We start from the raw sequence: 22,592 nt of genomic DNA on the forward strand, positions 1-22,592 counted from the left end.
GGACCCTTGGGGTCTGACCCAGTATGGCATATTTTCTAAATGCTGTTATTTTCTAAATGAGCAAGCTATAAGCACTCCAAAATGCTGTTGCAACAAATATCATGGGTCGCAAAACATGTAAACGTCTTTTCCTTAGTCCTTTTATGCTGGCTTCCCATTTCTCCACCAGGGAGTGGAGAAGTTGCCTAGTGGCTGGAGCAGCATTCAAATCCCACTGCCGCTTTTTCTGACATTGGGCAATGGAGAAATTACTTACTGATAATTTAGTTTTCCTTAGTGTAGACAGATGGACTCAGGACCAGTGGGTTATGTGCTCTTCTGCTAGCAGATGGGAGACGGAGTCAGATTTCAAAGCTGACGTCACTCTAGATATACCCCTGCAGTAACCTCAGCTCTTCAGTATCTCTCCACCCACTGGTCCTGAGTCCCTCTGGCTACACGCTAGGAAAGTCACTTTAGGACCAAGATGGCCACCACATAAGACGCATGGAAGGAGCTCTCTCTGGCGTTCGACTTTTCTCTGAAATTTTACCTGAGATTTTTGGATTACCTACATGATGCCGCATACGAAGCGTAAAGCAAAGTTAAAGAACAATATTCCCGCTAAAGAGGAAGGAATTCAGCAAACAAAAATTGAGAGCTTCTTCGAACTTACCCCGAAGACTCCGGAAGCCGCCGGAAGCTGGAGGAGAGAATCAGGAGCACGGTTACCTTTATGGCTGAGGTGATTTCGCTGAGCCCGGGGACCCCTGAGATGCCAACTCCGCCGCGAGGTCAGGCGGGGTTTGATCTGGAGGAAGTATTGCGATTTCCGATGATGGGGAGATGTTGTCCCCTGAGCTTGACGGAGAAAGCGGAGAAGTGGCGAGTGAAGGAGGTGGAGGAGCCCCGAAAGGATGAGTTACCTCCACGCCTGGGCCCCCAATGGATGAATCGGCACGGAACATCGTGGAAAGTACTGCACTTCAACCCCGGTAATACTACAGACAGGAACTGTATTTTCATTGCAAAAACCCACATTTGTTATGTTAGATTCACTTTGGAAGGCCTTAGTTTCCATAGAATCAGCTATATCGACATTAACACAAGCATTTTTGGAAATGAATAAGAGGGGTTTAAATACTGAGAAGATTACAAACTCATAACAAGAGAAAGTGGAGAAACTGGAAGTGAAGATAACAGCTATGGAAAATATCCAGAGTAATTTAATAAGATCAGAAGCAATTACTGAGAAAACATTCGAGGACCTTGAGAACTCTCTTCATTATTTAAACCTTCGGATAATTAATTTTCCTGTGCTGAAGAAAATGCCTCCGCTGGAAATATTTAGAGAATATATGTTGGAATGTTTAAAGATTCCTAAAGAATTAATACCAGTGGTTACTAGAGCATTTTTTATATCTAGGAAACCTATGACTTCAACAGGAGCAGAGGAAGTACAGGAACAACCACCATTGAATATTTCTGAATTGATTGAGATGTCTGTACAGACAGAAATTCAAACAAGGGGAACATTACTAGCCTCATTTGCATTTGAGCAGGACAGGAACCTTATCCTTAAATTTTTCTTTATAAACAGGAGAGCTCAGTATTATAGGCAACATGTGTGGATCTACCCTGATATAGTCTGCTCTACACAAGAGCGAAGGAAAATGTTTTTGTCTATGAGAACTGAAGTGACAAATCGTGGGGCTAGAATGGTACTAAGGTACCCATGTAAATGTTTATTGAAATTTCAAGAGGAAAAATATATCTTTTTTGAACCGGAACAATTAAGGGGTTTCTTAGATGGGAAGGGCTGAAGTATGGTATTAGTGAAAGTAGGGGGACCTATCCTATGTGACTGTTTATTCCTTTTTGAATAAGGATATGAAAAGAGCTCCTATATTTTACTTGTATATACATCTTGGTCCCAAATTTCCTTCGTTATTTGAGATCAGGATGTATGAGAATAAGTTTGTATTTGATGCTAAGGAGATATGCTATGTATGATCTCTATTCTTTTGATATATGATTGTAATATATCTGAAATTGCAAAATAAAAAAAAAAAAAAAAAGGAAAGTCACTTTACTCTCTGTTGCCTCAAGTACAGACTATTGGCCTAATTCACTAAGGCCGTTCTCCCATTCAGTGTCTAGGGAGAAAAAACTTTGATGAATTAGGCCTTTAGCTTGTAAGCCCTCCGGGGACAGGGAAATATCTATAGTACCAAAATGTAATGTACTTTGAAATGCTGAAAAGCAGAATATAAACAAACTAAATAAATAGCTAACATATCAAATTTTAGGTCTTGCTACTTCACAGTAAGGCACTAAAGAGCACTAATCCCATGTGCCTGACTGAAAAGAAAAATGGCTATTGTCCACACAAAAAAAATCTTCAATTAAGACAACTAGCTGCTCCCAAGATCCAGAACCTTCAGAGATGCGGCACCAGCATTATGGAATGTATCCCTCTTCTCCCCACTTACAGGGAATCAATGATTTCTTAGACTTTCGTCACCAATAAAAAACATGGTTTATTCACCCAAAGACAGACACCCTCTGTAACCTAGGCTATAATCCTGATTGGCTAATCACTCAAAGACTAGGAAACAAACATTTGAGAAATCTGACTTACATAAAGACACTACACTACACTGTAATAGACTGTCACCTAATTTTTGACCCATCCGATTTCTCTACAATCCTTCTTGTAATGTAATGCCTCCCTAACTTCTGACCTAAGAAACCTCACTGTAATCCATCTTGAAGTGACTGACCAGTTGTGAAAGGTGGAATAGATAAATTAAAATCCATAAACAGCTTTTATTTAGATCAGGCAGATATATCTGCCATTGTTCCTTTGTCTGTGACAAGCAGACTTAATAACTAACTTTTTTACCAAGGTCTTTCTGAGACAATTATTAGGAGACTACAATTATTTCAGAATATGACAGCTATACTTCTTTAAGGGAGGAAATCACTGGGTTCTAGTGGAAGTCAGATCAGAATTTAAGATACACTGCCTGCTCTTTAAGTAGCTGGATAATATAGCCAACTCCTAGGAATGCCCCTTTTATATATGGCTAAATTATAGCCAGATAACTTATCTGGCTATAATTTAGCCAAATAAGTGGCTGAAATTGCCACATTAGCCATTTACACATAACTTTTCAGTTATCCATCTAAATGACTTTTGAATATCTACCCCAATATGTATAACTTCAGTAATTGAAACAGGGGCAAAGGTATCCCATTTTGAGGTAGCGCAGCTATTGTGGTAATACGGAAACTGGGAATCTGTAACACAAAACATTGATCTTTTCAGAAAAATATCAGGCAAAGTCTTGGCATTTACTGGGATCAGAGACTAGGCTATGTTTATCAGTAGCCAATGATGGGGGTTCATTTATCAAGCTCTTAACAGTAAAAAAAAACAAACCAAAAAAAACCCGCAATTCTCAGGTATTATTCAGAGATGTATTTATCTTTTTAAGTTAAATTTAGCATCATTTATCTTGCAACAGTATTCAACCAATGACTCATGATAACTAGAGAGAGTCTGAGGGGATGACCATGCCACTATTTATGCTCAGATCTGTGGAGATGACACACTGCAATTCTTAAATCAAAAGTGAACTATGGGACAGATTAGTTGCAGCGAGGAATTACAGCTTCTTATAGGGGCTAGATGATCAACAGCTATTTGTATTGACCTATGCTATTTGTCAAACGAAGGAATGAACCTGCTAAAGCAGACTGACAATTGATATTAATAAGTCAATGTGCCCATGTTTCATTATATCCTGCTTGTCACAGGTACTAGTTATATCTGATCTAAAGGGCACCATCAGGGAGATCAAAAAATGATCTGACCATGGTATCCTTTGCACATGTAACTTGCATAAGAATTACAAAAAACGAAGTCAAGGGTGTGTCCCAGTTTATGGGTAGGAACATGAACCAGTTGAGACCATCCTAGTGCAGTCATAGTGTCCAAGAAAATTTCATGAGAGGGGAGGGGAAAGGGCATTCATATAAAGACTGAAATCACCAAGCACTAAAATACAGTCCAGGTCAATCTTCATATTAGCTAACAATTCAATTAATGGAGAGGCATTATTTTTTATTTATTTGTCGAGTTTTATATACCATCCTTCGGTATCGCCATCACAATTGGTTTACAAGATTCGATTGGTTCAGTGTGTATGACATATATGAAGCGTGGATATAACAGTTTACAAGCTTCATTCGTTATCGGATGGGTTACATACGACCGGTGGATATAACGGTTTACAAGCTACGTTCGTTATCAGACGGGTTACCAACATCTAGTATTATAACAGGCCGGGTGGCAGTAAACTAAGCAGATGGAAACATTTGAAAATGAAGCAACCAAAACTTAATAAGGAGAGAAACTTTCTATAGGTAAAGCATAATTCTTTTTTAAAAATAAATAGTAGCCCACCACCTCATTAAGTTATGAGGTTGTAAAATCACTGCATAGCCAGGAGAACTTAATTGATTCATGAGTACATTATCAGTATTAGTCAACCAAGATTTGGTAATATAGAGACAATCAAGTTTAGTATCTCTCAATAGATCAAAGATGACTGCACTAATCGCAAGATAAAGAAAACTGACAAAACTGCCATCAATGATAATGTATTACAGCTAATAGTGATAAGATTTGAATGGTTATTTCCTACTGCAATATTTAAAACTCAAATGTCCATAACTACTCATACTGGTCACAAGAAAGATGTTATCAGAGCATAGAAAGTTCCCATCAACAAGCATGATGTTGGGACAATCATACAAGAATATTAGACAAAGTCCCCAAACCAAGATTAAATTAGTTAAGTTGTTAAATAAAAACATGCACAAAATGCGCATGGAGGAGCACACAAAGCAGCTTTTGTATGGTGCTTCATGTACTTGTCTATAGCATTCCGTGGAGACCTTTACCATCACCCTTGCTGATTTTCAGCACGGGCCAGAAGGAGATGTTTGATAATCAGGGGGATGGTTCCAGCTCAGGCAGAGCTGTACGCAGCTGTAACAGCAGACCCCATCAGGTACAGGCTCAATTCGGTAATGTGCTCATAGCAAAAACAATTGTCCTGGCAGGAAAAAACATACACCTCCAAGTTGCATAGATGCACAGGCACCCCAGCAAAGCATATTGTAAAAGATATGGGGCTGAAGAAACATGTGAAACTGGAGATGGTGATCCCTACAAATGTGAGATACTTCCTGACAGCTAGAAGATCTCCATGTCAGTGTAAGCATCCCTTAGAACTAGGGGGCACAACCAGTACTCTTTTCCTAGAAAAGGAATCAGGGTCCTGAAGGAAACCATTTTAAGCTTGCTCTTACTGGGAACTTGTTTAACGCCTTCAGGTCTAGGATGGGACTGAGTCCCTCTGTATGCTTAGGAATCAAGAAATACTTGGAATAGAACCCTGACCCTTTACCTCTATTGAGCTGGGTTTGACTCCCATAGGCTTCCTATGGTTCAATTAGAACATTCGACTCCCCTCGACCAGAAAGCAGTCTAATATACTGGAATTTGAGCTCTGCTCTACCCAAACCAGTCAAAGCCCTGTGCTGAGCTGTGGTTCTGGGCTCTCCACTTCCCAGGGTAAGGACGAGTGCCCTGGGGGAAGAAACTTCTCCCTTCTTCACTACCCAGCTTGTGATCACCCTGGTTATGGAAAGTGAGTCTGGATCAGCAGTGGAAAGAATGCACAGGGGCCTTTATCAGGCCACCATTTCCTTGGCCCTATTACCAAAGGGATTCTATTATATGGTATTCAAAATGTCACAGAAAACAGACCATGTATTTTCCACACTCCAGTCAACCACTAGCGACATTAGAGAGTCATGGTGCTTTGAAGGAGTTGCTCTAACTTCTCACTTTGTGTCAGATATTGCATGTACTGGCGTTTGAACAACTGATAGAGGGCTATGTAAACATTGAGCACAACCCCTTGATACACCTTCCTCCCAAGAGTGTAAAAGCTATGAGAGTGGGTCCTAAAAGTCTTGGTCTTCTTGACAGTAGATTAGTACATAAACTGATACGATAGCAGTGCTTTCCAAATCCTGGAGCCTGGACATGATAATCAGGTCTACCTCTTTAATAATAGGAGCCACAGAAAGGGGAGACCCTGCATCCTTCTCTGGGACTCCTGAAGGATCATGTGGACAGCATTATTGCAAAAATGCTTGAAGGGATCCACAAATGGATTCTAGACTACTTCTGCAACTCAAATGGAATGACATTTGTCATTCTCTTCACAAAGTCACCCATGGAGAGGTCTTCAGGAAAGACTTTTCCCATTCCTTTGGAGAAGATGGATTGGAGGGTGTTGATCTTCTATATCAGAGAAGTCCTATATCCATAGTCTTATCGAAGGATTATCCATTCAAACTCAATAGGCATGAATCGGGATCTGCTAGCAAGCAATATTCAATGAGGTACAGCCTGAACATCCTAACTTTGAAGAAGCTTCTGCTGCTGAAAGAATGTATTGACACCCAATGTCCACTCCCACTGGTGCAATGGTACCAGAAGAGACTGGATGCCAGTCTGCACAGACACCAACATCAGTGCCCATGCTTAGATGTGCTCCTATGTTCTAGGACTCCTGGAGCTTACTTGTCAGCTCTTCCTTGAAACTTGCTGATACCAGCACAGATTGGGAGGCAGATGTGGAGGTCTTGATGGTGAAAGGTGAATCTGCCACCTGGACTCTTGAAGATTGATACGATTTCCAGGACTGTGGGGCAAGGATGAGCTTTCCTCCCCATGGGAATGCTTTGGGAGATTCATGGCCATCACCAGAATTTCCTTTCTTTTGGCAACACCAATGCTTCTTGTTCCTTCCTGGTGCTCAAAATCAAGGGGAGAATCAATGCTGTCCCGATATTGATGCACCATTGGCGGTGCTTATGATGCCCATTGGTGTGCTAAAGACTCCTGAAAAGCTACTAGGGGCTCCCGCTAGGAATGTTTTCTGAGATTTACAGACTCCCAGGAAAAGCAGCTTGAGATGCTGTGATCTACACCCAGGCAAAGCACCCATCAATCTGGGGCCATTCGGGGGGGGGGGGGGGGGGGGGAGAGGGCAGTTAAACCACAGGCCCCCATGAGGCATTGGACAAAATATATGCAAGGTGAAAAATGACAAAGTCTAGACTAAACCTGAGCAGAGCTACCCTGAATCACTGGAACTGGTGCATTATCTGGCCAACAAAATCATAAAGAAACCTAATGAAAAAACTATTTAGAAGACTAGAAGGGAAACGAGTCCTGCAGAACCTTGCAAGAACAGTTCTTACGGCTCCAAGAAACTTCCACTACAGCGTGAGCGAGTGAGAGAGCATTACTTACCTCATGTGCTGCCGAAATATTTCACAGTACACAAATACAATTTTCTCTTATTTTTTTTTAAAAGATGGCAACCTTCAGCAGCATGAGGGAAAGCAATTGTAAACTATCAATCGGTTGCTCACTTGTGAAATTGTAAAAATTTTTAGATATTTTAATTATTCATTTTTTATGTTTTTATAATTTTATAATTTTTTAATATTATTTTGAGACGACTTTACTAAGAAAAATCATATATTTTTTAAATAATTTATATCTAATGTAGAAGGTAAACTGCATCAGCAAGCCAGACGGCATCTCTTCTAAGAGTATGAAGAGCACCCGGTCTTCTCAATCACTTGCAGTCACTTTTGGATGTATAATCACTCTTACAGTTTATAAATGAAACTTATGAAAAAAAAATTTTTTAAGAGTTCAATGCACGCCACTAGGTTGGTTAAGGTTTCAATAATGGATGCAGAAACTTCATACAAGGTAGACGGTGTAAGTGCCTTATAAAATTATAAAAACATAAAAAATGAATAATTAAAATATTATCTAAAATTTTTTACAATTTCACAAGTGAGCAACTGATTGATAGTTTACAATTGCTTTCCCTTTTTTTCTCGTCTGATTTTGTGACGGGATTGCTTGGCTCTTTTGTTTGTTGTTAACCTTCAGCAGCATGCCATTTCCACCTCCGAGCAGAAGCACCAATTTAGTAAAATTTTGATCAACTTGTAAAATGCTATGATTTTTGGTTACTGATTTATTGCAGCAAGAGAGGAGACAAAAAGACGAAATTGTTCAACAATGAATCTTTCAAATAACTTTTGTACATTTGTAAAGGAAATAATGTGCTAACAGGCATTCTATTATAAATAAAGCATGGTACAATGAAACAAGTACTATAGATATAGATCATATTTTACAATCAATATGCCAACCTACAAGTATACTATTTCAATCTATGAGCTCTAAATTTAGTTAAAAGAATGAAAATAGAATTCTATTTAAACAATTGCAGTGGTTTATGGGTTTTTTTTTATTCATTATACTTACTTGTTTGCACCTAGGAAATAACTACTCTGAGGTCCTTGTCCATATTCTAGCTGCAGATCCTGAAAGTACAAAAAAAGTATCTCTATATGCAGTGTAAAAAAAAAACTGAATAAAAAGAAAACATACAGACCACCACCAGCATCAAACATATAAACTACTGGGATACTAATCCTAAAATTGAGGTTCATGGGGTATTTATTATAAAGCAAAATTGCTTACCTTGTAATAGGTGTTATCCCAGGACAGCAGGATGTAGTCCTCACATATGGGTAACATCAGTAATGGAGCCCTATATAAGGAAAAACTTCTCTCAAAGTTTCTATGAAACTTTTGACTGGCACCAGAGTGCCTACTGAGCATGCCCAGCATGCCATGATATTCCCTGCCACAGGGGTCTCCCTTCAGTCTGTTTTGAAGCAATTAGCGTTAGCCAAAAATAAAATAATAAAACGTATCGGACCCAACTCCGCGGGGTGGCGGGTGGGTTTCGTGAGGACTATATCCTGCTGTTCTAGGATAACACCTATTACAAAGTAAGCAATTTTGCTTTATCCCAGGACAAGCAGGATGCTAGTCCTCACATATGGGTGATTAGCAAGCTAGAGGCTGAGTCATTTGGGATTGAGGCAATAGTGAAGTATTGTTGTTGAAATGAATCAGCCGAAGATCACAGCAGGTTGGATGTAGAAGGAGTTGGGGTTACACTGGAAACAAGTTCTTTAAGACAGATTGTCCATATGCTGAATCTTGTCTTCCTTCTTTGTCTAAACAATAGTGAGCTACAAAGGTGTGAAGAGAACTCCATGTTGCTGCTTTACAAATGTCCAGAATAGGTACAGAGCGAAGGTGTGCTACTGAGGTTGACATCGCTCTGACTGAATATGCTTTTACTCACCCTTGAAGAGTAAGGCCTGCTTTTTCATAACAAAACTGTATGCAATCTGCTAGCCAGTTGGACAAAGTATGTTTACCCACTGCTTTACCTGGTTTGTTTGGATCATAAGATACAAATAGTTGACTGGATTTCCTTTGGACTGCTGTGCGGTTTAAGTAGAAGGATAGTGCACATTTACAGTTCAAGGTATGTAAGGCTCTTTCTCCCTGGTGAGAGTGAGGTCTTGGAAAGAATGTTGGTAAAACTATAGATTGGTTCAGGTGGAATTCCGTGACTACTTTTGGAAGGAATTTTGGATGAGTACAGAGGACCACCCTGTCATGTAGGAACTTTGTAAAAGGTTCGTACATGGCAAGTGCTTGTAGTTCACTGACTCTTCTAGCTGATGTAATGGCTATGAGGAATACAGTTTTTCATGTAAGAAATTTAAGGTCACAGGTGTCTATGGGTTTGAATGGGGAATGCATGAGCCTGGATACTACGTTTAGGTCCCATTGTATGCTAGGGGAATGAATTGGAGGTTTAAGGTGAGTTAAACCCTTCATAAATCTACTGACGAGAGGTTGTGTAGAGATAGGTGCATCTCCCATCTTGTTATGGTAAGCAGAGATTGCACTCAAGTGAACTCGTACAGATGACGTCCGAAGACCAGAGTCTGAAAGATGGTACAGGTAATCTAGTAGTGAGGTAGTGGGGCAAGTGAAAGGATCTAAAGATTTCTGGGTGCACCACAAAGTAAACAGTTTCCATTTATAGGAATAATTCTTTCTAGTGGAAGGTTTACGTGAAGCTATCAGCACTTGAGATATAGTGGTTGAAAGGTTGAGTGGTTGTAAGATCAAGCTTTCAACATCTATGCTGTCAGGGATAGGGATTGAAGGTTGGGATGGCGCAACCGACCCTGATCCTGAGTTATGAGAGTGGGAGCTACTCCCAGACGAATGGGATCCTGGACTGAGAGGTCTAGCAGTGTGGGAAACCATACTTGTCGAGGCCAGTATGGGGCTATGAGTATCATGGTCCCTTTGTCCTGTTGCAGCTTCACTAGAGTTTTGGTTATGAGTGGTATCGGTGGATACGCATATAACAGCCTGAGTTCCAATGGTGAGCAAAGGCATCCTTTGTTAGGTTGTTCTCCTGTTGTAATAGGGAGTAGTAATTGTTCACTTTCTAGTTCAGATGGGATGCAAAGACATCTATTGTTGGTCAACCCCAGCGTTGGAAGATCTTGGTTGCTATCGTTGGATCCAAGGACCACTCGTGTGGTTGGAACTGACGACTGAGGCGATCGGCTATTATGTTGCGGATGCTTGCCAGGTAAGTGGCTCGTAGAAGAATTGAGTGTGCTAGGGCCCAGTCCCAAATCTGAGCTGCTTCTTGGCAAAGGAGGTAGGAACCTGTTCCTCCTTATTTGTTGATGTACCACATGGCTACTGTGTTGTCTGTCTGAATCAGCACAGTCTTGTGTGAAAGGCAGTCCTTGAACGCATGTAGCATATAACGTATAGCTCGAAGCTCTAGGAAGTTTATTTGAAAAGAGGCTTCGGTTTTTGTCCACGTCCCTTGGGTCTTTAGATGACCAATGTGTGCTCCCCAGCCTAAGATGGACGCATCTGTAGTTAGTGTCACTTGCGGAATTGGATGCTGAAAAGGCAGACCTTTGAGCAAGTTGTTCATTGATGTCCACCAGAGGAGAGAGGAACGCAGTTCCTGCGTTATCTGAATGCGAGTGGGCAATGGTTGAATGGCTTGAATCCACTGAGTTTTGAGTGTCCAATGCAGTAGTCGCATGGTCAGTCTGGCCATGGGAGTGACGTGAACTGTGGAGGCCATGTGTCCGAGTAGGGTGAGGCACTGGTGAGCCATAACCTGGGATTGATTTCGAAGAGAGTGTGCCAGAAGAACGAGTGTTTGAGCACGGTCTCTTGGAAGAAAAGCTTTTGCTATGATGGTGTTTAAATCTGCACCGATGAATTGTAGTAGGTGAGATGGTGTGCAATGGGATTTCTGGTAGTTGATGAGAAATCCCAAGGAGTGAAGCAAGTGGACTGTGAGCTTGAGGGAATTGAGAGCTCCTTCTTGTGTTTGACTCCTGATGAGCCAATCGTCTAATAAGGGAATACATGCACCTTTTGTTTGTGAAGATGTGCCACCGCTACTGCCAGACACTTTGTGAACACTCGAGGTGCTGAGGCTAGGCCGAATGGGAGCACCCGGTACTGAAAATGTTGTCCTTCGACCAGAAATCATAAGAACTGGCAGAGGAGGAAACATGGGGATGTAAACATAGACGTCTTGAAGATCCAGAGAGCAGAGCCAATCCCCTCTTTGCAGAAGAGGTAGCATGGTGCCTAACGATACCATCCTGAATTTCTCTTTTTTGAGAAATTTGTTGAGATTTCTGAGATCTAGGATGGGATGAAGGCCTCCGGTTTTCTTTGGAATGAGGAAATAGCGGGAGTAGAATCCTCTGCCCTGCTGAGGCCTGGGAACTGGTTCTATGGCCCTGGCTCTCAGAAGGGTGGATAATTCTGTTTGTAGAATTTTGGAATGGTGGTTCACTGTCCAAGATGAGATTGGTGGAGTTTCTTTTGGTACAGTGAGAAAGTCCAATCGGTAACCCTGAGCTGTAATGGATAGTACCCATTGGTCTGTGGTTATGGAGGTCCAGGTGTGATGGAAAAAGGCTACCCGACCTCCTACTGGCAGGTGTGGAAGTGGATTGGTGGGTTGGCTGCTGCTCTCTGATTTTCCTTCAAAATCCCAACGTTGATGCAGTCTGAGGAGGAGGTTGAGGCCTGGCAGGCCTTTGCCTCGCCTGAGGTCGCTGAGCTGGGCGAGATGGTCTTGCTCGGTTTGATGGGGGATAGTAGCAGCGTTGGCGGTAGTAAGGACGCCTTATATCCTTTCTAGGAGGTCTCTTGGCCGGGGGTTGTGTCTCCTGAGGCAGTAATGAAAGTTGTTTAAGTGTCTCAGTGTGGTCTTTAATAGTTGCAACCGCTTCCTTAACCTTGTTGCCAAACAGGTTATCCCCCAAACAGGGTAGGTCGGCCAGTCTCTCCTGTACTTCTGGTCGGAGATCGGATGCCTTAAGCCAGGCCCATCTACGAGCGGTTATTCCTGAAGCAGAGAGACGTGATGCAGTTTCAAAACTGTCGTAAGTCGCCCTAACTTCATGTTTGCCTGCTTCTAGGCCTTTATGTACCAGTTGATGAAAGGGTTCCTGATATTGATCAGGAAGTGTGAGAACTAGGTCTTGGACGTGTTTCCAAAGATTTCGTTGATACCGGTTCATAAAAAGTTGGTAAGATGCAATCCTAGATACCAACATAGATCCTTGGAAAACCTTACGCCCTAAGTTGTCCATGAACCTGTTATCTTTTCCAGGTGGTGTAGAGGCATGAGATTTTAACCTTTTTGCTTTTTACTGGGCCGACTCCACTACCACCGATTGGTGAGGTAGCTGGGTCTTTTGAAACCCAGGGATTGGTTGGACTAAGTGGGTGGCATCTGACCTCTTGTTTACCGCTGCCAGTGAACCTGGATGTTCCCATATTCGGTACATGAGTTCTTGTAATACCTCATGCACTGGCACTGTCAAAATCTCCTTGGGAGGGTCTACAAATTGTAGAACTTCCAGTGTCTTTTGCCTGGAATCCACCTCTGCGTGCAACTGGAAAGGAATAGTGTCCGCCAAGTCCTTAAAGTTTGAAAAAGATAAGTCTTCTGGAGGAGACTTCCTACGGTCCTCAGGAGGTGATGGTTCAGATAATATGTCCTCTTCTGAGGAGAACGCAATATCTGTGCCTGTATCTCTTGGGGACCTCACTGGTAGTGGCACCAATGGTGTCCCCTTTGGCATTGGTGGAAGTAAAGGGGACCGAGGCTGATGAGGCCTGGGAACTCCAGAGTATACATTCCTGGTGCGGGTCCGTAATGGACATATTTCGCGCACAATTCGGGCATGTTTTAAAACCCGAGGCCATTTTTTGCCGGACAGCCGTTGATGGCTCTGGCCTGAAAAAACGGTATGGAACCAACGAAAATCACTGGGGAAAAACTTACCGCGATGGAACGGAAGGGAGACCCTTGCGGTGGAAAGTTTTTCCTGAACTTTTTCTAAAGTTTTATGAGTAGTGGAAATCACCACAGGACTCCAGATTAACCGCGAGGCTAACGGCTCCGCGGAAAAAAGAAGACTGAAGGGAGACCCCTGTGGCAGGGAATATCATGGCATGCTGGGCATGCTCAGTAGGCACTCTGGTGCCAGTCAAAAGTTTCATAGAAACTTTGAGAGAAGTTTTTCCGTATATAGGGCTCCATTACTGATGTTACCCATATGTGAGGACTAGCATCCTGCTTGTCCTGGGATAACACAAATTATTAATTATATAACCAAACATACTAAACAAATGGGTTACAACATAATTATGCACATAATTTCTGTTAAATGAAAAGCAAAGTTGCTTACCTGTAAGAGATATTCCCTGGGGATAGCAGGACATAATCACACAAGTGGGGGTGATGCCATCTAATGGCACCAGCCCAGAACAGCTTTGTGAGCATGCACAGGAGTTCCTGCACACTAGCCTCATGAGCGAATCTTTTCAGTCCCTTCCTAGTTAAGCTTTAACTCTGTGGGAAAGAAGTGGGATTGTGTGGCTGATATGTCCCGCTGATCCCAGAGAACACCCATTACAGGTAAGCAACTTTGCTTTCTCCATGAATAAGCAGGACAGCATCAGCCACACAAGTGGAGTCTCAAATGCTGAGGGTTGTATAAAAGTACTGATCTTCGCTAGGGAGAAAATACAACCTACGAGGAAATGGAAGGTGGGAGAATTGAAGCTATTCATTCAGAACTGCTTGAGCAAATGCTTGAGCAATGTGAGAATCTTATCTAGAAACAGTAGTGCTTCACAAGGGACTAGAGGACCTGGTTGCCTCTTTGCAAATGTCCTTTATGGAAGCAGATAATTGAATATCTATTGTAGCTACAGTTGCTCTTATTAGGTGTACCTTTATCTTTCTAGGCAGGAGGTATACCTGCTTTTTTGTAACAGACTGAAATGCAATCAGACAACCAGGAATAGAGAGTCTGCTTTCCTACTGGATGGCTCTGTCTGTTAGAATCGAAAGAAATGAACAGCTGAGATTGCTTCCTGAGCAGCTTTTTATTTTTTTTTTTAAGTTAAAGAGAATAGATTTTCTACAGTCTAGTGTATGGAGTATTCCTCCTGAATTAATATGAGGTGTAGGGAAGAAAGAAGAATTACAGATATCTGTATGCACTGTATGTCTGAAGCAGCTCTAGAGCTTTAATCCTGATGCTTCAACCGTTGAGCCGCAGGATCCAGCCCCTCACACAAGATGTCATCAAGTATCGACCTGGACTTCCATTTAGAGTCAGCATATGAGCAGGCTCTCTACAAGGTCGGCCTTTATCTAAGGACCCATCAAAGGAACCGCCTCTTTATGAATCACATGGGCTAGGGTATACAGTGCGCTGATGGAGAAGGTACAAAGAAGGGCAACCAAAATGATAAAGGGGATGGAACAGCTCCCCTATGAGGAAAGGCTGAAGAGGTTAGGACTGTTCAGCTTGGAGAAGAGACGGCTGAGGGGAGATACGATAGAGGTCTTTAAAATCATGAGAGGTCTTGAACGAGTAGATGTGACTCGGTTATTTACACTTTCGAATAATAGAAGGACTAGGGGGCATTCCATGAAGTTAGCAAGTAACACATTTAAGACTAATCGGAGAAAATTCTTTTTCACTCAACGCACAATAAAGCTCTGGAATTTGTTGCCAGAGGATGTGGTTAGTGCAGTTAGTGTAGCTGGGTTCAAAAAAGGTTTGGATAAGTTCTTGGAGAAGTCCATTAATGGCTATTCATCAATTATACTTAGAGAATAGCCACTGCTATTAATTGCATCAGTAGCATGGGATCTTCTTGGTGTTTTGGTAATTGCCAGGTTCTTCATAACTCTGTGGTCTGCTGAGGTTTTTTTTTTTAATTGAAGAAGTACCGAAAAGCAGTTTTTTCTGCTTTTCTGTACTACTTCTACGTGTGCTTAGCTATTAATGCCTGCTCCAGGCAGGCGTTAATATCTGAGCGATAAATATGCGTCTGAGAAGCACATTTATTTTTTTTTAATAAGGAGTGAATGAGTAATAGCCTCATTTACATGCATTTGCATGTGATGAGCGCTAATTCATTCACTCCGCGGACGCACGTTAAACAGGTGCTAATCCCCCTATTGCATTAGGGGGTGGATTAGCGCCTATTTAACCTGCGTCCGACAGTGGGTTAAACAGTGCACTCGTGTGGGCGCACTGTATTGCATCGGCCCCAATGTCACCAAGTATACCAGCTATTACTTGGCGGGGTCACTATCAAGGTCTTAGAAAAAAATGTTCTACTTTGCAGAACTCAGTAAGTTGTCAATGGCAACTGATTTTAATTAGTAATCTTCAGGATATCAGTACGGGGAAATGTTTTTTAAAAAAAGGGATGATGGACCTGCAAGCAAGTTATTTAAAAGCAAGGTCAATAAGAAATAGAGATGCTTATCTCTCAGACATTATTTTACAATGTGTTGGATGTATTAAGTACTGAATCATAGCACACTGTGTCCAATAACAATCATAAATTAACTTTGCCCTCCTGAATACACTTATATGGGCCAAGCAGGACAAGGAAAACACAGTGAGGGTGTTATAGTAACATATAGAAAAATATTGCATATTAGGAAACTTACATGTGAATTTGAATCTCCCATTTATATAATGATTGTAAGAATTCAGGAAAGGACATTTTGTCTCATATACCTGTTAACTGGTTATATTGTGCTCCAAATTATGCAGTTAGGGGCGAAATTTAAAATCTCTATGCACAACAAAGCTAGGAGATACGTGCAGAGGTTGGGCTGGTGCACGCTATGCGGATTCTAAAAAGTGCATGAGTATGCACGTATCTCCCAGTACCAGCCCAAATTTTTTTGGGGCAAAAAAAAAGGGGTAGGGCACGGTCTGGGCGGGGAATGGACATTCCTTGATTTCTTAATGAAATCTGTGCATAAGTATTTACGCTCACAAGCACGGGCCAGGGTCTCCTACCGTGCAACTTTACTTATGCTATGGATGGCATTATGCCCAAGAACAACAAAAAAAAATAGGCTAGTCAGCGGACTTTTAAGGGTAGGGGCTAACAGGGTAAAAGGGAGGCAAATTATCTAGGGATGTTAGGAAGTTCTATCCTATACCTGGGCTAATTGGGAATGAACTGGGGAAATTGGTAATTGCGTAGGCACGCGTCTACTAAAATCCCCCCACTTGAGCAGTACAGGTGGCATTTACACGTGTCCATATAAAATTGTGAGCACATGTATGTGCATATAGCCTATTTTATACCATGTGCACATATATACACATGCATGTTATAATTTGACCACATCCTTTGGCACGAGCTGGCATACATGTGTGCCTGCACGGTTGTTTCAAAGTTACCTTCTTAGTAGAGTACTTACTTAATTTACAATTTTAATATAAAGATCTAATTATAATGGGTGATTTTAATGTTCAGAGAGATAACGAGTCTTCCCATATACTAAGGGATTACTCATAAATATTGCTTCGGCTGGACTACATCAGGTGATTCAGGTACCATGTCATAGAGCTGGCCATATTTTGATCTTTTTTTATGATGAAACTCTTGATAAATTATATCATATAATCCTAAAAAAAAAAAAAAAAAAAAGGACTTGCAGCTCCTTGGACTGATCATTATTATATAAATGGAGAAGAAAGGAGGTGAAGGAAGAGACATGACAAATGAGTACCAAGATCATTACATCACTAATGGTTCCAGAAAACTTTCAAATTACTTGGGAGCTAAATGCAGAATTGCTGGCAGTTATGAATGCCAAGGATGCTTTAGAGAGCTGGTATGCATTCTTAACTGCAATTTAAAATAAAGTTGCCATTAATTGTAAAAGTGAGAAGGTTCCTTGGTTTAGTTATGAGTTAGCTCAACAAAGGCAAGCCTTAAGAAGAGCAGAGATGTTGTAAATGTCTCGATACTATTATGGAAGATCATCATCTTCAGGCACTAAAGTATTATAAATTTAGTGTTGAGCATGCCAGAAAGAGATATTATATGAGTAGGTTCAATTTACTTATAGTACAGTCTGTAAACAAGCCTCTGAGTGAGGGTTTTGTATCAGTGATCATACAGAGGGCAACGATTAGACCTGTTAAGAAAAATCAGAGCTTTCCACCTGATATTATTATTATTGTCCTTTAGCAAATCTTCCAGTGTTGGGTAACTACTTGAAAGGTGTGTTCTCATGCAGCTTGAGGAAAATCTAGAAGCTCAAATTATTTTGGATGCTCATCAATATGATTTTTGAAAAGCCCATGGCACTGAGACATTGTTGATAGCCTTATTTGATTAGTTGTATTATAGCCTGGACAAAGGTGAATCCTGTACTTTGATACAGCTGAATATCTCCACAGCATCTGATATCATTAGTCACAAAATTTTGCTTAGACACCTTCAGTTGTTTGGAATACATGGATCTGTGCTTGCATGGTTTACCTCGACAGGAAAACAATGGGTTTAAGCACAAAATCAAAGCACTAAATGGAACAATGACTTCAGGGGGGTCTTCAAGGATCCATTATATCAACACTATTTAATACCTATCTTCAGCCCCAGGGGGAGATTAACAACTTTTCTTGTACCCTGGATGGTTCCTTGCCAGTAGCTCAGGGTTTTTTAATTGCATCTAAGTGATAAAAGAAAGCGGTGGAAGCGAGTCTTACACAGCGCATATAACTTGTACAGAAGCAGCGAGAAGGAAGGAGGGGCAGGGAATAGGGAGAGGGGGGAGGCAAGGTGGGAAAGGACGGCCAATAAGAGGGGAGGAAAGAAGCAAAGGGGCCAATAGGAGGAAGGTTCAGGATACGAACAAGAGACGTTGGGGGGTGCTCAGCACATTAGCCGGGGAGAGGCAGGTGAAAAGTTCTGTTTTTCTTGCCCGTTGCATTGAGCAAGCAATAAGCAGGCCAGCGAGGCTACAGTGCAGTTAGGGCAGAATTCGGAGGTCACCCGCGTGATTTGGCCCCGCCATTAACATACGCTGCCCAGAGTAACACTCAAGCCGTTGAGCGGTGAGTTGGGTGAGCGACGGGAGACCGGTCAGGCTTAGTGGTTTCCCGGGATAAGGAGGAAGGGGAGGAAGGCACACTCAGGCCCATGCCGCGCGGCAAAAAATAAAGGGACAAGCCTGACCATAACGTGATGGAACAGGGCAGGAAGGGGCGCAAATCCAGGGAGGAGGCGCACGACATGCCTGAGAGCGGAGACAGGGGACAGAAGAGCCTCAGGCCCCCCCAGGGTGCACGTGCAATGGCAGCCAGTTCGGGGGAAAGCGGGCCCGAAGCGGCATCAGAGGATGAAACAGCAAGCGGGAATGCGGGCGGTCACGAGGCGACTCCTCAGAAAGCAGAGCTGTCTCTAAGCGCCTCAGGGAGCAAATTTCAAGCATCGCCTTCTAGCGGGCCTGATTCACCCGTGACCCCCGTCTCTCATACGTTACCGAGCGCGGCATCCCGCGAAGTCGGCGAGCCCCAGGTTGAGGAGACGTTAATGGGCAGGGGAGCTGGATGAGGAACAAGCCGAGATTTCAGCAGCAGCTCAGTCAGAGCATGGGCGCACCAGATGGCGCTGGAACACGGCGCGAAGGAGGAGGCAGGTGACGACGGAGCCGAGGAGAGGAGGCCGGGAAGAGGGAGAAGCCGAGTGCAAGCTGGGGAGCACCCAGCTTTACGAGGTTGAAGCTGGGGCACACAGCGAGTAACATTTGCGGAGCAAGGAGGGCCTGGAAGGCGTAAGGTGGCAGCCATGCATGAATGCGGTGAGTGTGGAGCCGCAATCGAGGCAAGCAAGAGGGCCATTATAGCTAGCAGGGGTGCGAGGCTCAGAAGCGGCGGAGGGGTGCCTGCTTCTTGTAAACAGCGGGGGGGGGGGGGGGTACAGATTGGCGGGCGGGACAGAGGAAGGGGAGTCGTGGGAGCAGCGGGGACTCTAATAGGGGAACACAGGAGGGAAGTTACAGGAGGGTGGGGAGAACCAGGTCAGGGAGAGGGGCCAGGACATCCCGGGGGCACTAGGAGGGAAGCGCTATCGGAGTGGGAGGCTGTCGTAGGTGTGTCTTCCTACACAGGGCATGAGGAGCGGCAAGAGAAGGAGCTGCCAATGCGTGAGGCAAGGAAAGCACAGCCCAGGGATGAAAGTTCACAGCATGAGGGTTTGCAGGCGTGGTTCGCAAGTAGAGAAGCGTCAGAGGCAGCAACGCCAACTGTTCCCAAGTCATTAGCAGGTAAGAATGAAGGGTACAATAACAAAGGGTCAGGCACAAAGGCCAGTAAGAGGAAGAAGGAGCATAATGAGAGCTCAAGTGCGAGTTCGGATTCCTCAGAGTCGTCCAGTGAAGACAGTAGTGACTCAGGGCGGCACAGGAGACTTACAGGGTTCGGACCCTGCCAGGACATGGGGCACCCGGCGTTAGCATCATTGACAGAGCTTTGGGAAGGGGTGCCCAAGAAATTGTGCTTAAGAATTACGAAAAGGCGCTATGTAAATATTTTTCGGTTGTTAGAAGGGCGGCGAAGGGACCAGAAATCGCGGAAGAAGGGCAAGAAGAAGAAAGGTAGTGCAGGGATGGGCACACGAATCCCCAAATATATTGTTAATTGGGTGAGAGGCTTCATAAGATTAGCGAGTGTGGTGGGACATTACCAGCCAGACCAACACGGGGCACTATTATTTTATTGTGATTGCATCCTAGGAGCGTTTAAGGACTATGAGGGATGGGCCTGGCTCAATTATGATGAGCGTTTCAGGGAAAAAATGGCAGGGAACAGATTCATGTCATGGGGCACACAGGACATCCACTTATGGCTGACCCAAATGACGAATAAGGGTTCGGCAGCAGGCAGGGGGAGACACGCAGGCGGGGCGGGGGGCAATGAAGGGATTAGTGCAGGCGAGGGCACTGTTTTTGTTGGCAAAGCTCCGGGAGGGATAGCAAAGGGGATTGAGAGAAAGTCAGGGCCTCATTCAGATATATGCTGGGCATTTAATCAGTCGTCATGCTTGTTTCCAGAGTGCAAGTTTCGACACGCATGCTCCACGTGCAGCGGAGCACATCCGGTTGTTAAATGTACGGTCGCTCAGTTGGTAACGAGTGACAAGTCAGCAAAGACCCTTAAGCACAGGGTGGGGGAGAGGAACCGGCAGACGAAATGCAGAAAATCTCGGAGGTCTGCTGGTCTAAGGAGGTAAGCCCAGATCTCAGTTTTAAGCTAAGAAGACCGCAAGAAATAACTTTAGATGTTGTTTGGAACGCCTTAGTTGCCTTGGAGAAGGCAATTTCCACTTTGACTGTGGCAGTGACTAATATTCAACAAAAAGACAATGAAATTAAACCTGTGTTGGATGTTCAAGAAAAGAAAATTAAAGAGATTGAATTAAATGTGACTAAAATCAAAGATACTCAAGTGAAAATGATACAAAATGAGGTAAATACTTTAAACAAGCTGGAACTCCTGGAAAATTCTCAAAAATATTTAAATTTGAGGATATTAAATTTTCCCTCTATAAAATTAATACCATTACGCGATCAATTTAAGAAATATATGCTGGAAGTTCTGCTATTTCCGAATGAAGCCATACCACCTATCTCTAAGATTTATTTTGTATCAAGAGCAAAAGAAAGTATTCATACAGAACCAAATGTTCCTCCAGATCTAGGGGTAGATTTGACTGGCTTTCTTGAAACATCTATGTCAGAACAAATAGAATATCGGGGGAACTGTATTGTGCACTTTTGTTTTTCCAAAGGACCGAGATTCTGTGTTGAAGTGTTTCCTACGCAATAGAGAAAAGCTTTTCTATGGTGAAAAAATATATCCCGACCTTTCAAGAAGTACTCAACTGCGCAGAAAACAGATGTTGGAGATGTGCCAAGAAGCAAGGCAGCTGGGCGCAAAAATTACAATTAGATACCCTTGTAAATGCTTAAGTTTATAAATAATAACAAGTATATATATTATGATCCATTACACTTACGTTCCTTTTTGGATAATTATCAAACTGAGACAGTAGCACCTCAGTAGTTTGGGAATAGATGAAAAATAGTATTCTCTCCTTAAAGATTTCTTACAATTTTTGAAACTATATGATTTATGCTCCCCTTAACATCTTGGATCCCATTATATTCCTGATTTATATTACTTAAATAATTGTAAGAGTCCTGTTTAGAATATATTTATTTTGTATTAGATATTGTGGTGGGGTATTGCCTTATGAAAGTATAGATGACTAGATATGTTATGAAATATTGAAATATAGTGACTCATTGTCAATTATTGAAAATTAATAAAAACAAAAAAAAAGGGGAGGGAGGTAATAGAAGGTAACAGGATGAGAGGGTGAAACAGGAGCAGCTTGTAAAAAAAAAAATAATAAAAAATTAAAAAAAAAATGTTTGCAAGGGTAGGATGGGAGATTCGATTCGGTAGGAGTCTATGTGATAGCAATAGGGCGTTATTCGTCTGTTTACAGGAGGCGGCAGGTATGCGAAGAGCCAAGAAGAGCTTATAGCAAGCATCTTCGGTCAGGGAGTCGACGAGGAATGGGAGTTGATACAATGTTCAGTCGCCCCAGCGACCTGGAAGGCCTACATACAAGGAGCCAAGACAGTGCTAGGTTTCTTACAGGGACAAGGGTGGAGAGCAGGGCAGATACCGGAGCGATTGGTCGGGGAGTTTATCACTGGGGCGAGGAGTGCAGGATACTCAGTGGGGTCCTTCAGGTCACACCTAGCGGGTTTTGCATTCTTTCATAAGCTAAGGGGATGGGGCAGTCCGATTTGCAGTTTTCGAGCTAAGAAGCTGCTGCAGGGATGGGAAAGGGGTCAGGGTAGTATACCGGATACCCGACGGCCGATCAGGTACGAGGACTTGGACCCCTTAATGGTGCGGTTGCATCTGGTTTGTTGGTCGGCATACGAGACCAAGTTGTTTCAGGTGGCGTTTTCAAGGGCCTTTTTCGGAGCTTTGAGGGATAGTGAGTTGGTTGCATTATTTTGCCACAGTGGGGGAGCAGCAGAGCTTCAGCGACAAGGTGTTCAAGTTGGGGAAGTGGCGATACGAGTGTTCATTGCTCGTTCAAAAACAGATCAAAAGGGGAAGGGAGCTGTTATTAGGTT

At 42.9% G+C, this 22,592-nt stretch overlaps 1 protein-coding gene across 3 annotated transcripts in view; it reads right to left on the bottom strand.

The window, feature by feature from the left end:
* Positions 1-22,592, bottom strand: part of MAP4K3 (mitogen-activated protein kinase kinase kinase kinase 3) — a 1,052,401-nt gene that overhangs the window by 380,668 nt on the left and 649,141 nt on the right. For all 3 annotated transcript variants that reach the window (XM_029594354.1, XM_029594353.1, XM_029594355.1), the window contains one exon: positions 8,420-8,478. In XM_029594354.1, coding sequence (XP_029450214.1) covers positions 8,420-8,478 — 59 coding nt within the window. The remainder of the gene's footprint in view (positions 1-8,419; positions 8,479-22,592) is intronic.

Source organism: Rhinatrema bivittatum, chromosome 3 (genome assembly GCF_901001135.1).
Source record: "Rhinatrema bivittatum chromosome 3, aRhiBiv1.1, whole genome shotgun sequence".
In the NCBI taxonomy this organism is placed as follows: domain Eukaryota; kingdom Metazoa; phylum Chordata; class Amphibia; order Gymnophiona; family Rhinatrematidae; genus Rhinatrema; species Rhinatrema bivittatum.